Here is a 20,490-nt window from a genome sequence, read left to right on the forward strand (position 1 = left end):
AATGGACAAATTATAATAAAACAATACTATTATACAAACCATAACACATAACAAACGCATTAAAAAGCAAATCAACATACAGTACAATGTAAACAATGTAAACAGGAAAATTAAAAAGCAAATCAACAATCAACATGACTAAAGGAGCAGTAGAATACTATAGATAAGGTATGCATGAATGTACTGAGGATTGGTACTGTGATCCAGTCTGAGGTGTGTGTCAAGTTGGTAGAGCAAATAAGTCCAACAGTGCAACAGTGCAAGATTAAATTCTAGTGACCAGTAATAAATATGTACAGTGCAAAATGTAAGCATAGTAATAATAATAACAGTACTAATATAAATATATGGACATTGGACAATTAAAATAAACTTAACATAGTAATAATATAAGAGTTAGACATGAGGGTAGACATGTAAGCCATGCCATGTAAGTGTATAAGAGGGTGGAGGTGCAGATATACTATGCATAGAAGTCCAACTCTCCTTTTCCCTTCAGTGAAGCATTGTACAGTTGTATGGCCCTGGGTACAAATGACTTTCTCAGTCTGTCTGTTGTGCATGTCATGGAGCGTAGTCTCCAGCTGATCAAGCTGTTCTGCTGTATGATAGTGCTGTAGAGTGGATGACAGTCATTGTCCAGGATGCTGTGTAGCTTGTTCAGGGTCCTTTTGTCTGATACTGAAGTGATGCACTCCAGATCAGCTCCCACAACAGAGCCAGCCTTCCTTACCAGCCTGTCTAGTCGCCCAGCATCCCTCTTCCTAGTGCTTCCTCCCCAGCATGCCACAGCATAGAAGAGGACGCTGGCAACAACAGACTGGTAAAACATCCAGAGGAGCTTGCTGCAGACATTGAAGGAGCGCAGCCTCCTCAGGAAGTACAGCTTGCTCTGCCCTTTCTTGTATATTGCTTCAGTGTTGACTGACCAGTCCAGTTTGTCGTCCAGATGTACGCCCAGGTACTTGTATGTGTTCACCACCTCCACATTGACCTCCTCAATGGTGACTGGCAGCAGAGCAGGCTTAGACCTCCTGAAATCTACCACCATCTCCTTGGTCTTAGTCGTGTTGAGTTGTAGGTGGTTGAGTCTGCACCATTGCACAAAGTCCTCCACCAGGCTCCTGTATTCCTCCTCCTGCCCATCCCTGATACATCCCACAATTGCAGTATCGTCTGAAAACTTCTGCATGTGACATGACTCCGTGTTGTAGCAGAAGTCAGACGTGTAAAGGGTGAACAGGACTGGAGAGAGCACCGTTCCCTGTGGACCACCTGTGCTGCTGATTACAGTGTTGGAGAGGCAGTCCTTCAGTCTGACAAACTGTGGCCGCTCTGTCAGGTAGTCTGCAATCCAGGATACTAGATGAGCATCCACACCCATCTGCAGGAGCTTGTCACTCAATCTGGGGGGTTGGATGGTGTTAAAAGCACTAGAGAAGTCAAAGAACATGATTCTCACAGCACTTTTCCCCTTGTCCAGGTGAGAGTGTGTCCTGTGTAGGAGGTAGGAGATTGCATCGTCGACGCCCACTTTCTCCTGGTATGCAAACTGTAACAGATCTAGTGCATGGCGCACCTGTGGCCTAAGTATCCCCAGAACCAATCTCTCCAGGGTCTTCATCAGGTGTGATGTGAGAGCAACTGGCCTGAAGTCATTCAGCTCACGTGGATGTGGTTTCTTGGGGACGGGGATAAGACATGATGTCTTCCACAGTGTTGGGACTTTCCCGAGACGTAGACTTTGGTTGAAGATATGCTCCAGTGGCTCTCCCAGTTCAGCAGCACAGGCCTTGAGCAGTCTTATTAAGCAGCCTATTGACTGCACTACTTCAAGTGTCACAACGTCAGTTTTCTGAGTTTCAACACAGTTTTTGAGGAGTTGTCTGCAATTCCTATGCAGGAAAAATACATTGCACTGCATAGTAACCTACTGTACTTTGCTCCAGAAATGCAACATTTAGGCATGACAATATTATTCTGTACAGCAGTATTAAGAACACAACTCCTAAAAAAGCGAGCAGTATAACTGCTGCTATGTTCTGTAAGGGAGATGTTCTGATGCACACCAAAAGTCAAGCCAAATAGCATAGTGATATAATAAAACAATAATAAAACTCAGTCTTGGAAATGTTCCTAACAAGAACACTAACATTTTTGACATCTTCACAGTTTTATAGACAAGAGTTAGCAATGAATTAAACTGACTTAGGACCTACTAGAATAATCTCTGTTAGGCCTACAGTATATTACCATTAAGCTCTAAGAGGTTTTGACCATCCATGTTTTATCATCAAAAATGCATTGGATGAGATCATTCACTGGACTAGGATGACTGGAAACAGAGATATATAGCTGAAATACAAGATAAGAATAAGAGATATTGTACTGCTGAATTATAGGCCCAATTGTGATCCCCATATAAAATATGAACTACATCAGATGCAGAATTGCTAATAGAAACAGACTGATCTTCCAGTAGGAAAGATAACAAGTCCTACCAAGTGTTCTAGACGCTGAAGAATTGTATGGCTGATAGTGTCAAAGGCTGCACTGAGATCAAGTAGTTCCAAAGTTGACACTTTGAGGTTGTCTGTGGCTCTTTTAAGATCAATCTATTCACAACTCTGGTCAGAGCTGTTTCAGTGCAGTGGATCATTCTAAAACAGACTGATAAACATCAAATAAATAATTGAGACAGATACACAGTTGTTTGTTAGCAAGATTCCCTGATATTTCACCTAGGAACTAAATTTGCTCTATAATTTAAAATTTAAACTCTCCAATGAGTCAAACCAAAACACCAAAGCACACTAACTTAACACTGTTGATCATTATGAGTTGTCGCACACATTACTATATTGGGGCAGTTAGGCTGTATTAGAGCTGAGGCCACAGTGATAGGCATATGCAGAAATTAGTTGACTGAGTTTCTAAATTGAAAAGTTGTGCCAGTGATGCATTTAAAAACTGGTATAAAAACACGTTGAGTTCCTAAAAATTCCACGGCACACATCACTTTGTCCCACGGTACATTGGTTGAGAACCACTGCTGTAGTCTACCATTCTTTCCCACAGCAGTGCAGAAGACTTATTTCTCCTACCCACAAATTATTATCAAATTAAGTGATTTAGAAGTCCAAACATAAAACATGGAAACCATGCTTTATAAAATTATTTAATCATAAATCTTTAAATTCATCAAAACTGCCAATCATGTCATAGAGCAGAGTATAACTACACAGAAATGAGACCATAATTTACAGACAGATACAAGAAAGAGAACTGGAGTGATGCTATACGATTACAAGAATCACATAACTTACAAGAAAAACAATGAAAATATTTTGTTTGTTTGTATTTTGGTTTGTTTTTTTGTATGTCACCCCCAGTATCTAAAGCATTTAGGGAAAAAAAGTTAGGTTACATTTCAATTACATGACAAATATATGTACAGTCTTTCTGGAATCCTTTCTTTTTTATATCTTCACTACTTGTCCAGATATGCAGGGACTTCTCCTCTTCCCCTCTGGGTCTGGGCCTCTTCTCTGGACGAGCAGCCTGCCAAACGTGCCTCCCACTTGTCCTTTGGTGAGCCGCCCAGGATTGATGCACAGACAGCCAATCACATCCTGAGAAAATATTACCAGAAAAGACCACATGAGGTACTGCAGAATTCAACTGATTTACATTTAGTCACAAGATTCCTTATTTATGGTGACATCTGGGCTCACAAAGATTTTTTATAAAATTCTGACAACTTTTAAGGCTCCAACAATGAATCATTTAGTTGTCAAGTATTAAATGAATAGCCAACTACTTGGTTTGTGTAATTTTATTTGGAAAATACAAAATAATTCCCTGATCACAGCCTATAAGACTATTTACAGCTTTATTTAGTCTTCTATAACTGTAAACCAAATATCTTTGCAAAACATTGGTTGGTATATGTTCACCATTTTCTGACATCTGCAACTAACTGCTTAACTGTGAAAATAATCACCAGAATAATCGCCTATGAAATTAATTGTTAGTTGCAGCCCTACATTAGATCCTGATCATGCATCCCCCAAAGTATCATCGTCATGACGCCTACTGGGGCTCATATTAACTAGTCCAGTGTTTCCCAACCTTTATACTTTGAAGGCCCCCTTGCCTGTGTCTAAGACAAGACATTGTTGTAATTTGGATTATAGAGTTTTGATTATCCAACTGGGTGTGTTATTGGGATTTTATACATTTAATGTGCCATCTCTGGCCCTATCGGGGTCCCCGGACCCCAGGTTGGGAACCACCAAACTAGTCTACACGAGTGCCTACAGGTTTTACCCTGATGAAGTAACGGAGCTTGTGTTAATTAGTCTCCACAAGGGCCTACAGGTTTTACCCTGATGAAGTAACGGAGCTTGTGTTAATTAGTCTCCACAAGGGCCTACAGGTTTTACCCTGATGAAGTAACGGAGCTTGTGTTAATTAGTCTCCACAAGGGCCTACAGGTTTTACCCTGATGAAGTAACGGAGCTGATATTAACTAGTCTACACGAGGGCCTACAGCTTTTACCCTGATGAAGTAACGGAGCTGATGTTAACTAGTCTACACGAGTGCCTACAGGTTTTATCCTGATGAAGTAACAGAGCTGATGTTAACTAGTCTACACGAGGGCCTACAGCTTTTACCCTGATGAAGTAACGGAGCTGATATTAACTAGTCTACACGAGTGCCTACAGGTTTTACCCTGATGAAGTAACGGAGCTGATGTTAACTAGTCTACACGAGGGCCTACAGCTTTTACCCTGATGAAGTAACGGAGCTCCGAGGGGACGAGCAGGACGTCGGGGGTGACGGGCATGTGGCCGTGCTGCTGGAACTTCTCGTAGTCCATGTTGATCTCCTCGGTGGGAGGGTACAGGGGGTAGTAGCTGGGGCAGAGAGAGGAGTTCAGATGGCAGAAGTGCGATCAAGGAGCCAGCAAAACAATTTCAGGTATCTGACTGATTAGCTTTAAAAAGATAATGTCTTGAGTGGTGTAGCTGTGTGTGTGCATGAATGAATGAGTGAATGTGAATGAGGTAAGAGTGAGTGTGTGTGAGTGTGCGTGAGTGCGTGCGTGCGTGTCTGCGTGTGTGTATCTACCTCCTTTGGGTCAACATGTGCTTCATGATCCGGGAGAAACGGTCAGAGCCGGCAGCACTGAAATGGCACCATCAACAAGTCAAGAGTCCAGAAACCAAGACAAAAATTCCAAGGGCATTTTACATACTGATATGGGACCATGCGACAGTTCAATAGTACATTGAAGTATTTGCACATGATTATTTAACAAGCATTGCCTGGAACTCTAAAAGCTTGTATGGTCTTGCAGATGGGACTTTATCACAGCTTTGATCATGACAAACAACGGTGAGTGTACGTGTAACGTCACTCAGCCTTAATCAGGCTGGAATTCAACATTAAAATGTTACCTGCTGATCTCCTCAGCTCCCATGTGAAACAGAATATCTGTAGAGGTCAGGCCAAAGGTCACGCCCTCAATGACCAGAGTGCATGGATCAGGCACCAAGCTCACTCTCTGTTGGGGACAGAACAAGACAATAGGATGGAGTTTACACAGTCATCAATGTCCTTTTCATGACATGCCACGTAAAACATTCCATTTCAACAGTACCACAGCAACTTTCAATGGGGGATTTGTGCTACAGCTGACTAGATCTCATCTGAACACAACAATACTCTCTTCTTCTGATGTGTGGTCCTGTAAATAGTCAGTGTAATATATACTATATTCATAAAGAAACACCTTTAAAGCCCAATACAACAAAGATTTCTGACGTGACGACGAGACCAAGTTGCAGCGGTGTGAATTAAGAATGGCATCTAGTTGCAAGCCGTCGCAGAGCATTCAACATGTTTAATCGCAGTCGCAAGGTTTTAGAACGTCATGGCTCATCTCATTGCGAATCTTTGGTCTGAACACTGTCACTAAGAGCTAGGGGTGTTAATGTATTTAAGACTTGGGAGTGTGTTAAGCCCAACGCCCACCAGACACGTACTGTACGCGGCGCGCCGCGCCACGAAAAAAATTAGAACTCCATTGTTTTCAATGGAGCAAAGCCCACTGGAAACGTCTGCCGCGCAGCAGCCGCACAGAGATAGAAAACTATTCTAAAATCCTGCGCGTCAAGCCCAGACCGCCGAACACCGCTGAACGCCGCTTCTGGTGGGCGTTGGGCTTTAGAATATCATACTGCCCGGTTGAACAAGGCCCAGGTGTCCACCTTAAAAAAATGGGAGGCATTAATATGCAGGGTCCAAGACCTCATGCCCCTTGTGCAATGAGTTGCCTTTATGTGTGATACATATTGCTGTTGAGTGTTTTTTTTCTTTTTTCTGTAAAAACGTAATGATCTTATATTTTCTATTTTCTACTTATTTTTTATTTCCACTCTTTTACCATGTGTATGGTCTACTATCTAGCTTTCATGTAACCGTCTTGCCACCCCCCCCCCCCCCCTGTTTATGAAAATCAATAAACAGTTGATAACAAAAAAAAAGGCTTGGGAGTGTGTAACTGACCTCTACATCCTCCTTACTGAGGTCAGGCAGTGTGAAAGGGGGTTGTGGGTAGATGAAGTGGTGGTGAACATCTCGTTGTGACGGAACGAACACCAACTTGCATCCAATTCTTCACAGGAAGATGAAAAGAAAGAAAGAAAGCATGTGATTTTTTTTTCTTACAAGCAATTCAACAAAAGTGCTGCATAAATGCTCCTTCTGGCAGGAGGACTACCTTTTGGCTAACATTTTTCTGTGTAAAATGTCAATTAATGTACAGTACACTGTCCCTCTATAACAAATAAAGTTAATAATAATAATAATAGTGGTCACACTTGTGTAAAACACATTCTAAATAGTAATATATAAATATTTAATGAGAGCAAGATGAGAGAACATACGCTCTGGTCCCTTCCACAAGACTGTTCACACATCTTGAAAAGATGCTCTCAAAGGTTTCAGTAACTTGACCTTTCTGTTCAGAAGAAACAATAAGCAATGCAATTCAACAGAACAGTAAACAACAGAAATGTGATAAAACAAACAAAACAAACACGAGCTTACCTCAATCTGTTCATGTTTCGAATCAACAAATGGTCCAAACTGTAGCAAAAAATAATGATATTTTTTGCATAAATAGTCATTCAACTCATTTTCATTCTACAGGTAACCAAAATAGAATGTTGTGTGTGTTCTGTTGTGTGGTGTGGTCAGTGCAGGACTCCATAACAGGAAGAGGTGCTGTGCTTTGCGCTGATGTTCTCACCAGGATGCAGACGTGAGGGCGGTCTCTGGAAATCACGTTGAGCAGGTCAATCAGAGGGTCATAGGCCAAGCTGTCTGAAGGAGTGTAGGGACCGCAGGCAGTAAAAACCATCACCGGCTGAGACTCTACTGCAAACACATAGAAAGGAACATACAGATAAAGAGCAGCACAGCGTCTGAAGGAATTCCTCAACATTTCTAAACACAAGACCTTGAAATGAGACTGAAAATCATAACAACCTAATCCTAACTAACTCATAACTTCACAACCTACAGCCGCCTTTCTAAAAAGGCTTGGGACGCTGTGTAAAATGTAAATAAAAACTGAATGTGATAATCTGCAAATCATGTAAACCAATATTTAGTTGCAAAATAGCACAGATAACATATCACATATTAAACAGCCAATGTTTACTAGTATATGAGAGAGTCATAATGACCGTAAACTGGTGTCCTGAATGACATATTGGGGTTATTTTAGATCTTACATGACATTACAATTGTACAACAACAAATAAAAAAAAAACACAATAAGTGCATTAATGAGTGTAATAAGTGCATCAATGAGTGCAATTGATCGTAGGATAAGCAAGACTAGTTGTAAGTAGTGCTATGAGCGGAGATGTTCTCAGATCTTACCATCCTCGGGTTCTTCTTTCACTTCTGTGGAATAGAACGGCAGTGGAACACCCTACAGGACAAACAGAGAAGTGGCCACAATATCACTGGAGATAACATTAACATATTGATTTATTTTCCAAAACGCTATATCCACTAGTATAATTCATTAATTTAAGTAAAGATAAATAAACTAAACATAACCCAATTACAGTTCCACTGAAATTAATTGGAAAACAACATTTTCAAAAATGATGTATGAAAATTCATTAAAATGGTGGATATAGCGTTTTGGAAAATAACTTCCTAGAATGTGTAAGCAGCGTTTCTGTGTATCTGTGGTGGGAGCTGTATCTGAAGGGAGATTACCTCATACAACTTTGACGGCATAAACTTGAGGCCGTCCGTGTTCATACCCTCCATGACGACAACCTGGGAAAAAGAGAGGGGTTTATGAAATAGTGAGGGAGAAAGGGAGTAATATTAAATGGTACTACAGTAAGTGAGAGTGTGTGTGTGTGTGTGTGTGTGTGTGTGTACCTGTCCAGGGAAGAGGGAGTACTCCCGAAGATCAGACAGGTCCAGTCGCACCTGCCTCCCGCCGTGCTCTTGCCCCGCCTCCAGGAGCACAGACTTGGCGTTCAGCTTCCCGTTGCTGTCGCAACACACCTGGCCCAACACGGTCACCTGGTCCTGGACACGCAGCCAGACGGAAATGTCAGGTGTCAGACATTTGTCATGATTGCCTATCATTCACATTCACTGTTGCAGTGGGTTAGGAAATGCATCAACTTAGCATGGCTCAGTAATCAAGTATCAGGTGAGAGGAGCAAGCTTGTGGAACAGTGAGTGTGTTTACATGCACACTAAAAACAACGATTACTGGCAATGATCGGGTTACTGGAATAAACCGTTTAAGATGTACATGTATACTATACATGTCTCGAAGAAATCAGTATATTGACAGAAACCTGTGGGTGTTGAATGGATTTTTCATAAACCGATGACGGCAGTAAACCGATAATGAATACTGGTTTATTCCGTTTACATGAGCACTTGAATTACCAGATAACTACCAAAAACATGTGCATGTAAAAGTGCGCTCAGAGTACAACTCATTTAGTAGGACTACTGTCCAGCCTGGGTAGGGACCTGAGGTGTCAAAGGGACCTGAGGTGTACGAGAATTAAAGTGAGGTGGAGGGCTACCTGTGCAGGCAAGGACACAGGGGAGAAATCCTCAATGTTGAAGTGGACCTTTAGTTCCTCGCCCAAGACCTCAATCTTCTCGGTAAGCACTGAATTACAGAACAAACATGGGGAGGGGTCAACAATGGAGATCATGTTTACAAGAAACCGATGAGTCAAATTCTATTATTACAGGTCCATAATCCATAAATGAATGGATCAATGAAATGCCCCTATTTAGTTATTACCAGATCAAAATCACAAAAAAACCCACAAATATGTCTCTTTCAATAGCTCTGAATTACTTTAGTGGGCCAGAAACTGAGTGACCATGATGTAAAGCAACAAAACGTGTCATTTTAATGTAAACAGATTGAAGATGTAAATGGGTAGAACAGCGCGTGGTCGGCGAGGTCGGCGGGGACCAAGGACCCACCGTCACGGACGTCTCGGAGCCGCTGGAACATGTACTTGTAGCTGGAGGTCAGCGCGTCCTCTCCGCTCAGGAGTGGCCGGACGCTCACCTCCCTTTGGCCCTTCTGGCCGCTCCAGCGCTGGTCCTGCGACTCCCCAAAAGTGGAGACCACCTCGCCACGAGAGCCGCGCACGCTGTACTTCTGGGACGGGGTGGCGCTGAGGACGACGAGCGACAGAGAGAGAGAGAGAGAGAGAGAGAGAGAGAGAGAGAGAGAGAGAGAGAGAGAGAGAGAGAGAGAGAGAGAGAGAGAGAGAGAGAGAGAGAGAGAGAGACAGACAAGAGGAGAGGAGGGGGTGAGATACAGAGAGGGAAAAAGGGAAAGTGGGAGCATAAACAGCAATAACAAAGGGGAACGTTAGTCAGTGTGTTTTAGGTTTGCCATGTTGCTATTTATCAGTATAGGTGAGCGAATAGGATAGGACAAATTACAATGCTATTCTATGGATATTGTGTGTGACAGTGTGTGTGTGTGTGTGTGTGTGTGTGTGTGTGTGTGTGTGTGTGTGTGAGCTTTAAACTAAATTACCATGGGGAGAAGCTGGCTGGAGAGAGCAGAAGCCCGGGGCTGGTCATGCGAGCAGACCTCTTAGACTGGGGATTCTCCGGTGTAGTGAGAGCTCGCTTCTGGGAACCCTTCACAGACACAAGCGTGAGTTTAATACCACGAGCTACTGCCAACACTACTGCTCTCTTTCATTAAGGCGGTAAAAACCATAATAGCCATTTGCTACTCTTGCTACTTTACAGGGAGATGTTACCTTGGCCGGGGTCGAGTAGGAGTCCAAGAGATTCTCCTCCTCCTCCTCAGCTTTGATTCTGTAAAGTCTGAGTCAAGGAAGACCAACACTTGTGTATACTGTACCATATCACCAGCTGTGAGATGCATTATTGCCTATACGTCATGGGATAAGCAGAGTGGATTATGAGTCACAGTCATTATTTTTGTTTTTAACTTGTAACACTTTGAGATCACTGATGTAAAGTGCATTATAAATAAATTGTATTATTATTAATACTATTATTATTATAAGGATACAGGTCCTGAAGGGAGTTGATGTCCCGGGTCCTGTTGTACGAGTCGTCTCTCCTGGCTGCCTGTTTGGATTTGTTCTTCTTATTCAAAGCCTGCAGAGTGCACAGAACAAATTAGTGGCACATTCGTATATTTAATGCAGGTCACCCTCATAATTACTGGTTATACATCAGTCAGGTCAGACTTAAACCGAAGGGGGTAACTGGAATATTTCCCCAGATAATCCCACAAATTCTACACACTCCAAACCAAAGCAGTGCAAAGATGTAAATGGCTTCTTCAGAGATGACACAGTGCTCTCTCTTCACCTCATGCTCAAACTGCTCCAGGTGGTCCAAGCTCAGCTTCAGTCCTCCCTTGGTGGTGCTGAAGGCGACCCACTCCAGCACTATATCTTCCCCCTTCATCCGGTGGCACATGCACTGCTCCACCACTAAAATCGGACAGAGCAGAGGTGGAAGATTAGCGTTAATGTCATGGAAACAGTGCTCGAGTAAACATTTTGGTTACTCCCATAGATATAGGGTCGTTCTACAGCCAATGGTCACTCCACTATGATTTACTACTAACGATTATTGTTTACTACAAGTATCCTAAATGTGACACTACGGAACCTAACGGTAGAAACAAGTTGCAAAGATTACCAAAAAGAGGTTTACCATGAGCAATGGCACTAGAAATCACACTGTACATTAGTTAATAAAAAAAACAAAACAATTGACATGATTGGTCACATTGTGGCATAATGCAATGCATGAGCTAAAGAAAACCAAGCTAACATTGCGTTACTAACGTTAGGATAAATCAACAAGTTGGCCGGCGGCCGCAGAAATAACTGTCTTCAGAATTACTTACATTTATCCAGGACCGAATCATCCCCATAGCCTATATCGAACAGCTCCAACTCCTCTTTGATCTGATCTGTGTTTAGCATCGCCATGGTATTTGCATTAACTCTCAATTAGTTCCAAGCGACAAATATTCATACAAAGTAGCCTACCGCAAGTTAAGTAACGTTATATTTTGGCAGCGAAGGTAAGTCAACTAAGCTAATGTTAGCTAAGCCCGCCTTAATACGTCAAGTAGCTAACAGCACATCTGTTAAACTGATATCTACCCCTTTTTATTACGATTGAATATAAAGTGCTGACTTTGGCAAAAGTCTACGGTACAAAATGTATCTCGACCTGTTTACTTTTTTAACCGTCTGGAACAAAATACAAACACTGACGGCTTCTTGACACTTCTAAACCCATTCAGATTGCCGCGAAAACCTCTTCTCTTCTTCTTCGGTGCAAACAGGAAATACGTCACAAACACAAACCGCGCGCGTAGTGCCATCACTCCGCCTAATGTCAACAGAGTGCGGTTTGCTTTCTTTAACAAAATCTGAAAAAACACGTTTTTCATGCTAGATTGCATTATATTGTTGTGAATGAACGTATATGTAAATGTATAATGCAAAATGTCCCCCACCCCTTCATTAGAAAACAAAAATACAAGACTAGGCCACCATAAAACATCCATTTGTTTATTATCACTACAAAAACAGGGTGATAAATCAAATCAGTGCATCAATCTGAACAACAAAAATCATTTGTATGAAGCACACGATTGAATGTGAGGAACACTTAGATATGCCAGACAGTGGTAACATAATATGCATACAAAAAAACAACACAAAAAACTTTGCAGAAAGTTTGATTTTAACAACTGATTATTGTATTACAATAATTATATAGGCCCTATTGACATCAATCCCATTCAGAAAAGTTTTGGATTGCCTGAAGCCACTGTGAGTCTTCCTATGGAGAGGGTAAAGACAAAGAGCATTAATAAGACTCAACCACACCATACGTTACAATCAATATCATATATAAGTAAATCAAAAACCCTAAAGGCATTATGTATTATTTGCAAATTAATTGGGAGAAAATGGAAAACAGTTTAGGACTAGTCTCATTCATCAGTACCAAACTGAGATCCTTGCCTGTTTGGTTTGGTCAGGGATGTTTGTGGCGAGTGCTACTGATGTCGTGCTGCTGACACAGGGCTGGCTCTGGGAGACAGGTGCTGGGAGAACCAGGCTCTGGGAGACAGGTGCTGGGAGAACCAGGCTCTGGGAGACAGGTGCTGGGAGAACCATGTTCTCTTGGACATGAACCAGGTGCTCTCGGACATGAGACGCCAGCTTGCAGAGAGGTGATTCAGCAGCAGAGGGCGCTGTCTTCTGCCTTTTGGCGGCACTGGACACAATGTTGTCCTGGCGGTCAGTCTCCCCAACTGTTAGGATTTGGCCTGTATCAGAGATCAGTTTCAGTGAATGCATAGTTTTACCTGCTCTGTCTGGACGAATCTAGATATTCACACACACACACACACACACACACACACACACACACACACATATATATACACTGCCTCTGGCCAAAAGGTTACCACCTGAATTTAACAAAGCAAAGCAGTGCTGTGATCTAGGGTTGCTGCAGTTGGTCAGGTTTAGGTTCAGCAATGTTATGTGCCAAAGAATGAGGTCAACTGACTACCTCAATATACTGAATAACCAAGTTATTCCATCAATGGATTTTTTTTCTTCCCTGATGGCACAGGTATATTCCAAAATGACAGAACATGAATACTGCACATGAAATAAATGGGTATTTAAGATGAAGGTAAAAATGCCCTCTTACTTCCATCCTCTCCCTCTGGTCTCTGAACTGAAGGGTTGGGCCCGGCTCCAATCTTAGGCTAAAAAGAAAATGTAAATCATTAACCTTCTCATTCACTACTATCTCATCCCTCGGCTCAGTATCAGCATCTGTGGTGAACGATACCAGTGCTACGGATGTACAGTATTCACTTCCAGCACGCAGTAGATACAAACAGACTGTGGAGACCTGAGAATAAGGGTGTTATCACACACAGTCCTTATTAAAAGAACCAAACTCAGTCCAATAAAGTGGACCATTCGCTCATGGTTCAACCCAGCTGCCCCATCAAAACAATAACAGCTAGGCCACTACAGAAGCATTGCCGGCATAGAGGCCCTTGGCATGGGGAGCACTCATCTTGTATCTAACTAACCTCCCGAATTCATGTTGGTCCAACTGTAATCTTCACTTGTTGTGTATGAATATGTATGTTTTGTAATACATATGTTTTATAATTAATAATAATTGTAAAACATATGTATTTTATTTGTTTTGTTTTAATGATACATAAGTATCATTATGTATTTTATTTGACATAACATGTCTAAAAATATCTAGTTAACTGGAAAGGCTCTAGCTACAGTATGTTCCAGTTGAGATTTTGTCATGTCATGATGATCCAGTCATCCATGACCAGTAACGGTGACTGAGTAATATTTAGAGATGAGATAGTATAGTTTCCTTGAACGTTGATTACAGGAATCTGGCGGTTGGTTATCCGGTCAAAGGTGAAACTTGTAGAGTTTATCAGAATGTTGATGACCCAATCCATGGTAATGACACAGCACTCCAATAACGGCAAATCACCTTCTTAGTAGAACACCTGTGCAGTGGAGTAAACCGACTTCCTGTGACACTGTGAAGCGATTGGTCAAGAGACACTGACAGCTGATGAGTGTCCGGGACCTGAAACAGAACAGGACAAAAGGCTACTGTTTAAACTGTATATACGGTAATAAAAGTTGCCAATGAAACTTCAAAACGCTATTCTATTTTTAGCAAGCAGTCATTGCGACATATGAAAGCACTGATTAACCTCACATACTTGAAAGGGTTTGGGCTGAACACTGACGGAACCTTGCTAGCTCTAATGGTAGTTGTCTCAAGAGTAAAATAGATTGAATAGGCTATAATCATCTGACCAGGTCTTGACCCAGCAGGTTATTTGTGTGGCTAAATCAATTAATTTCAATAGCGGGTAAACATGCATTTTAGTTCTTGAAGGCTGAAAGGGTAGGCCAGCTGATCTGTTTGAGATCGAAACATCAGCTTTAATCAAGATACACCTACACCATGCAACTTCTTTGATACAGGACTTATATGTGCATATGTGGGGTTTTTTTTGGCTTAGGACAGGTCTTTATTACCTTCATTTTGTCCAAACAAGTAGTGCGGAATTCTGCACTACTGCTGCTATTCACCACACTGGTGAGGGAGTTAAGTATCACTGGCAAAGCTGACTGCATCTTTCCATGATTCTGATGTATACATCACACACACACACACACACACACACACACACACACGTACACACACGTACACACACGTACACACACACACACACACACACACACACACACACACACACACACACACACGAGAAAATGAGTATATGTGAATTAGTAGATACCATGGTGAGAATGATGAATAATGACAACATTTTGAGCAGTTTGAAACCATTATACTTACTGAGCATTTTTTCTGATGAGGTTTAAGGGTCTTCTCCAGTAGTGACTGCAATGAAGAGGTCACTCTTTCACTGTTATGCCAGAGGACCTGGTCTAAGTGTTTCTCAAACATCTCTTCACTGACTGCCATGAAAAGAAAGCCAAAACAAAACGTTCATATGCAATGTTACATACAGTATGTAAAAGACAAAAAGAAAAAAAGAAAATGCAGGAACATGTTGATGTTTTTTTCATTCCCACAGAAGAACACACCAACTGGCATGCTGCTGCTCTCATAGGAAAATATATTTATCATTTACACCAAAACATGATGTTTTGAGCGAACACATCTCTACATAGGTCAGGGATGAACAACTTTGATGATAGAAAGGGCCACACATATTTTCTTGTCGCTGTCAGAGGACCAGATGTGACCACACCCTTCCACCACTGGTGGACATCAGGAGAATTAAATATATATTAGCCTATTAGTAACAATTTGGCAATTTGTGTTAATTTGTTCCACTATGAACTAGCTAAGAGTAAATGAAAAGCTTTTTAATGAAGACGAAGAGTGCCTTGGATTTCTTCAAAACATCTCAACAAAGTTATGTTTAACCAAAGAGCACCTTCGCACTACTAAACAGAACGCCGAAGCCCTCTGACCTACATCTTCTTAGCCTATTAGTAACCTCAGAAGCCTCTCAACCTCTGCTTACCAACATCTGCTTTACCTACTCAGAGTTCATTCTCGTCACTTGAGGTCAATAACGCTACAGAGACTCTTTGCTCTACACTGGCATCTTGTCTGAATGCAGCATGCTCAGTACGAAAGGAGAGGAAATGGAATAAATCCACAGATGGAAATGATCTTAGTGACTACTAGTCTGTGCTATCATCTTTTTTCATCCACTGTTACACTTGTAAACCAAGCATTCAATCAGAGCAAGATTGAGAGAACACTTTTTTCCACTTCTCAATCCTCCATCACCATCATCCGCTACTCACTGTCAGCAGATGACTTTGCAACATTTTTCATTGAGAAAGTCGCTAATATAAGTGCTCAGTTTGATGAACCTATAAGGAGGGATTTGCCTTGTGTTGGCATGATGGCATCATTGGACTCTTTCTCTCCTCTTGATGAGGAAGCAGTCTCTCAACTTCTTCAGCGAAGTTGTCCAACAACATGCCCTTTGGATCCTGTCCTGTCTACTCTTCTACAGTCTATCGCACCTGCTGTTCTATCAGCAGTCACATGTGTGTTGAACACTTCACTCAGTTCTGGAATAGTTCCTTCTTTTGAACAGACAGGTTTGCATGTTTGCTGAAGATAAGTACACTTAATCCAACTGATGTGAAGAACTTCAGACCTGTCTCCTTTCTTCCCTTCTTGTCAAACGTTTTGAAGAAAGTGGTCTTCAAGCAAGTATGTGACTTCCCTTATCAGAATAATCTACTAGACCCATGCAGTCTGGCATTCTGGCATTCAACTGAAATTGCTCTTCTGTCTAACTGAAACATTGAGAGTAGCTATGCCCTCTTCTCAGTCATTAGTATTAATTCTTCTAGATTTATCTGTAGCCTTTGATACAGTTAACCATGACACTCTCCTTTCCACACTATCTGAACTGGGGATTTCTGGGAAAGCTCTTGACTGGTTTGACCTGAACCGTATGCTTTCAACTGGGCTTATTGTAAGTTATCTACGCAATACGGTCCACTGACAGGGGCACTTCCCATGTTTTAAAAAAATCCAGCGGGCTCAAGCTTTCTTCACTACAGCCAGCGAGGAAGAGGTACAGATAGCAGTGAGCAGTTTATATAGAACAATCAGTCAAGATCCATTCCAGTGCAGCAGAATGACCTGATTAATTGCTTCTACTGTACGTGGGTCCCTTACCGATGATGTCAGAGAGTTGTGAGTGGAAGGGGTCAGAGTGCTGGAGAAACAGGTAGAGGGTGAGTGTCTGCTTCACAGTCTGGTTCCATTTGGACTCGGTTCCCTGGTCTCGCTTCCTCTCCTCTACATTAAACACCATGTCCCAGCAAAGGGGGCCTGTGGTAGTGTAGAAAAAAGCCTTTCATCAGCCTAATAGAGAATACATGTCAACAGTTCCCAGCCTTTAACAATAATAATCCTCAATGCTCTGATGCTCCTTGGGAAGAATCCTACTCAGACAAGGGATAACATTCACTGAGCACTACTTTAAAGGTACACTGTGCAAAATTTTCACCTTAATATAACCTTTACAAAGTCAATTTGATGGCAAACGAACTTGTAATAGGAGAATCGGCCTACCATAGCCATAGAGCATAAACTAAGTGAGTGGCTAACGAGAGAGCCAGCCATGTAACTTCAAAAACAGTGCCCCGAATCATCTTGTGAGAATCGTGAAACATTACCTTGTCAGTAGATATAGCACTTTGGAAATTTGGTTTTTGCCAGTTGATAATCTTTCACTTTCACAACGAAACCATTTTTATTGAGTACAGGGGGAACAATTCATGAGAATCATGCTATTTACAACGGCAGAGTAAAATGTAATATCTTCTAGGGGGAGCTCCAAAGTCCCCAAAAATACCTGAACCTGCATAGTATGCCTTTAAATGCACAGAAAAGCAAAGTCATTTGCTTTCATTTTTGGGACATTAAATCCAAACCTCTTGACCCTGGAGCTTCCCCCTCTGCCTGCTGCAGATCAGCGCAGGTCACTCCAGAGAGGCCCAGCTTCTCCCATTCCAGGCGGCCGGCCAGAGACTGCAGGAAGCTCAAGGGAGTGGCCATGTTGGATTCCAGGCAAGGCATACTGGAGGGACTGTAAACCAACATGTGGAGTGGGTGGGTTAAGGAAGTGTGTCAACATCACTAACTAGGAACTACCTAGCACCCATAGTATCACCCTAGCAACCACTAGAATAGAATAGAATAGAATATATACTTTTTTGATCCCGTGAGGGAAATTCATTTCTCTGCATTTCACCGAATTAGTGAACAACACAGGACACACACAGTGAGGTGAATCACACACTAACCTAGAGCAGTGAGCTGCCTGCCCAACCAGCGGCGCTCGGGGAGCAGTGAGGGGTTAGGTGCCTTGCTCCAGCCGTGGTGGACTGGTCGGAAATCGAACCGGCAACCCTCCGGATACAAGCCCGAAGCCCTAACCAGTACACCACGGCTGCCCACAGACATATAGCAGACAACATGATTAGCCTACCAACCAGCATAGCAAACACCATGTCTACCCTAGCAACTAGCATAGGAACCGCTTTATTTATCAACAACCATAACACATAACAACCACTGTGCCTTCCATAGTAATAACCTAGCAACTACCTCTGTGCTTGCATTATCTGTTTTAACTATCATGATGTTTTACAGTGGATTTTTGCACTTTCATGCACTAGTAATTCCTTTGAATTGCAATTCTAGTTTTTTTCTTAGAGCTCCTTACAAGAAGGATATCTGAATGGTTGCCAGGCGAGTGGGCCAGTTTGGGTACTGCTCCATGCAGGGGCCCAGCGCTGCCATGGCGGTGATGCTGGTCTCCCCACCGAGGCCCGTCACCAGCAGCTGAGCAGGGAGCTGCAGCGGGACCTTTGCCCCGGCCACCGCATGCATCTGATCACAGGGAAGGAGACCACCCTCCGAGAAAGGACACCTTCACAGACAGCAAGTGAGAGGAGAGGAATATACAGGGTAACAGAAATAAAAGGGAGTTTGTGTGTGTGTGTGTGTGTGTGTGTGTGTGTGTGTGTGAGAGAGAGAGAGAGAGAGAGAGAGAGAGAGAGAGAGAGAGAGAGATTATATTACAGGACATTTATATGGTTTGGATATATGCTTGTAAAGTTAAAGTCAATTGTGTTAAGTTCACACCCACTTACAGTTGATACCTGGTGCTGTCCATGACAATGCTTTGGTTGTTTAGTAACATCTTGCTCTTCACACCATCACTGGGTACACAAACAGAGAGGCAAATATGTAATGATGAATACTGGTACAAAGGGCACTCATCCTGTCATATTTGAAAAAAGAAAAACTTGTACCCAAATACATGCTGGTGAGTTTCCCCATTGTCCTTGAATTTAAAAAAGATTTTCATCTGTTTGGAAGAGAGATTAGGGAGAATTACAATGGAGAAGAAACCTTTGCACTATCAGTTCTGAGGGCCTCCGTATTTTGTGAGGGCTTCCGTATTTCCTGGCTTTCATGCATACCTGAGCACGGACCAGGCTGATCCTGTGAAGAAATGCTTCGGTATTGGACCTCTCCTGTTGCCAACACTGATTATCCACTGCCATCTAATGAAAGGGTGCAATTATGTCACACAAAGGAGTCCAGCAATGTTCTGTATGCAATCACAGGTGATCCAATTATTTGTTATCTGTTTCATTTCTTAACTGAATTATTGTGTGTGTGGGTCGAGATGTGCGATGTGTTTTCTAACCTCAAAGGCTACCACAAAATGGACTGGACCCGATGATTTAACAAAGAGGGATAACTCCTCTTTGTCTACAGACCTGCAGATTGATGCAGACGCATGGAGGTTTGATATCTCCTCTAAAAGGCTGAGAGACTCTGAAAGACATGAACACATATTGAATGAATGAACAACCAAAATACATATTAGTAATGACAGAAATTATGACGGATGAGTAAAACACACCATCCAAGACTTCTTCAACTTCATCCCAAGGGGCCCACGGCCCAGCAGCAGCAACTACATGAAATTAAAAATGTGTCAATGACAGAACCATCTACAAATGCCTTTTAAGCTGCAATTTACTAGCATGAACCAACCATACTTGTGCAGGTGAGCTTGTCCGATGGATGTGCCTGGGTGCATAGGAGCACCAGAACGTTGCTGTCCTTATGAATAGAATATTTCCTCGCTTGCTCTTGATCGAGCAGTCTCATCAAATACCTAACCACCTGTGGCACACCCAAATGTATTGTTGTACTTGGTAGAAATATTTTGTTATCTAATAGTTTTACTATAAAACAGCTAGATTAATCGAAAACATTAATATAAGTCATGGAGCTAGCAAACATGTTCACTTTCACTTCAAAATGCTAATGTAGACCTAGCATGGCTAGCGATTTTAGAACATAATTTATGTAAAGGCACAATAACAACACTAATGGCAGCATAATAGTCACTAAAATCACTCCCCAGTATCTTGACAAAAGTACAGCTATACCTAAGTAGGTCTACCTTGTCGATTTCTTTAATCATTTCCATGGTTTGTCACGCCAGCTAACTGCTCAACCTCACAGAGAATGCTAGTATCAGAGAATGTGGAATGTGCTACAATCATGTACAGATCACGTGGTATTAAAAGGCGGCAACCTTGACTCACCCTGAAATGTAACGAAAAAAGAAGCAATTTCTCAGTTTCGTTGTTACATTGTTGCCTTTATTTTATGACATGAACACAGCCTCTGAACTTCTAGCATTCAACAGTCCAACATTATCA

General features: G+C 42.1%; 2 protein-coding genes across 3 annotated transcripts; both read right to left on the bottom strand.

Moving 5' to 3' along the window:
• Window positions 1-3,149: 3,149 nt before the first annotated feature.
• Window positions 3,150-11,948, bottom strand: pola2 (polymerase (DNA directed), alpha 2). 2 transcript variants are annotated; one of them, XM_062525076.1, is made up of 18 exons: window positions 11,490-11,948; window positions 10,943-11,067; window positions 10,638-10,726; window positions 10,360-10,417; window positions 10,128-10,234; window positions 9,560-9,756; window positions 9,145-9,233; window positions 8,477-8,629; window positions 8,306-8,368; window positions 7,958-8,009; window positions 7,320-7,444; window positions 7,118-7,156; window positions 6,955-7,028; window positions 6,575-6,683; window positions 5,464-5,570; window positions 5,135-5,191; window positions 4,794-4,920; window positions 3,150-3,632 (listed from the first exon to the last, which is right to left on the bottom strand). In XM_062525076.1, the coding sequence occupies exons 1-18, from the start codon at window positions 11,572-11,574 to the stop codon at window positions 3,480-3,482; spliced, it is 1,809 nt and encodes a 602-aa protein (XP_062381060.1). In that variant the 5' UTR covers window positions 11,575-11,948; the 3' UTR covers window positions 3,150-3,479. The 2 variants fall into 2 exon arrangements, with proteins under 2 accessions (XP_062381060.1, XP_062381059.1); XM_062525075.1 differs by having other exon boundaries at window positions 7,320-7,447; window positions 11,490-11,946.
• Window positions 11,949-12,242: 294 nt separating this feature from the next.
• On the bottom strand, window positions 12,243-20,300 carry zgc:195212 (DUF4554 domain-containing protein). The gene is made up of 16 exons (XM_062524233.1): window positions 20,229-20,300; window positions 19,819-19,945; window positions 19,680-19,733; window positions 19,461-19,591; window positions 19,231-19,314; window positions 19,060-19,115; window positions 18,898-18,966; window positions 18,468-18,674; window positions 17,674-17,840; window positions 16,913-17,068; window positions 15,035-15,156; window positions 14,713-14,823; window positions 14,153-14,251; window positions 13,325-13,382; window positions 12,625-12,932; window positions 12,243-12,439 (listed from the first exon to the last, which is right to left on the bottom strand). The coding sequence occupies exons 1-16, from the start codon at window positions 20,253-20,255 to the stop codon at window positions 12,389-12,391; spliced, it is 1,827 nt and encodes a 608-aa protein (XP_062380217.1). The 5' UTR covers window positions 20,256-20,300; the 3' UTR covers window positions 12,243-12,388.
• Between the last annotated feature and the right edge of the window lie 190 nt (window positions 20,301-20,490).

Source organism: Sardina pilchardus, chromosome 21, assembly GCF_963854185.1.
Source record: "Sardina pilchardus chromosome 21, fSarPil1.1, whole genome shotgun sequence".
In the NCBI taxonomy this organism is placed as follows: domain Eukaryota; kingdom Metazoa; phylum Chordata; class Actinopteri; order Clupeiformes; family Clupeidae; genus Sardina; species Sardina pilchardus.

Excerpts from the sequence above, each read along its gene's own strand:
- pola2 (XM_062525075.1), bottom strand. The coding sequence starts at position 11,574 with ATGGCGATGCTAAACACAGATCAGATCAAAGAGGAGTTGGAGCTGTTC. Across the intron at positions 11,068-11,489 it reads TGATTCGGTCCTGGATAAAT|TGGTGGAGCAGTGCATGTGC; the intron begins GTAAGTAATTCT and ends GTCCGATTTTAG. Across the intron at positions 7,448-7,957 it reads GAAAGAAGAACCCGAGGATG|TAGAGTCTCAGCCGGTGATG; the intron begins GTAAGATCTGAG and ends ATGTGTTTGCAG.
- zgc:195212 (XM_062524233.1), bottom strand. The coding sequence starts at position 20,255 with ATGGAAATGATTAAAGAAATCGACAAG. Across the intron at positions 19,592-19,679 it reads AGTTGAAGAAGTCTTGGATG|AGTCTCTCAGCCTTTTAGAG; the intron begins GTGTGTTTTACT and ends CATGTCTTTCAG. Across the intron at positions 14,252-14,712 it reads CTTGTTTGGACAAAATGAAG|GTCCCGGACACTCATCAGCT; the intron begins GTAATAAAGACC and ends GTTCTGTTTCAG.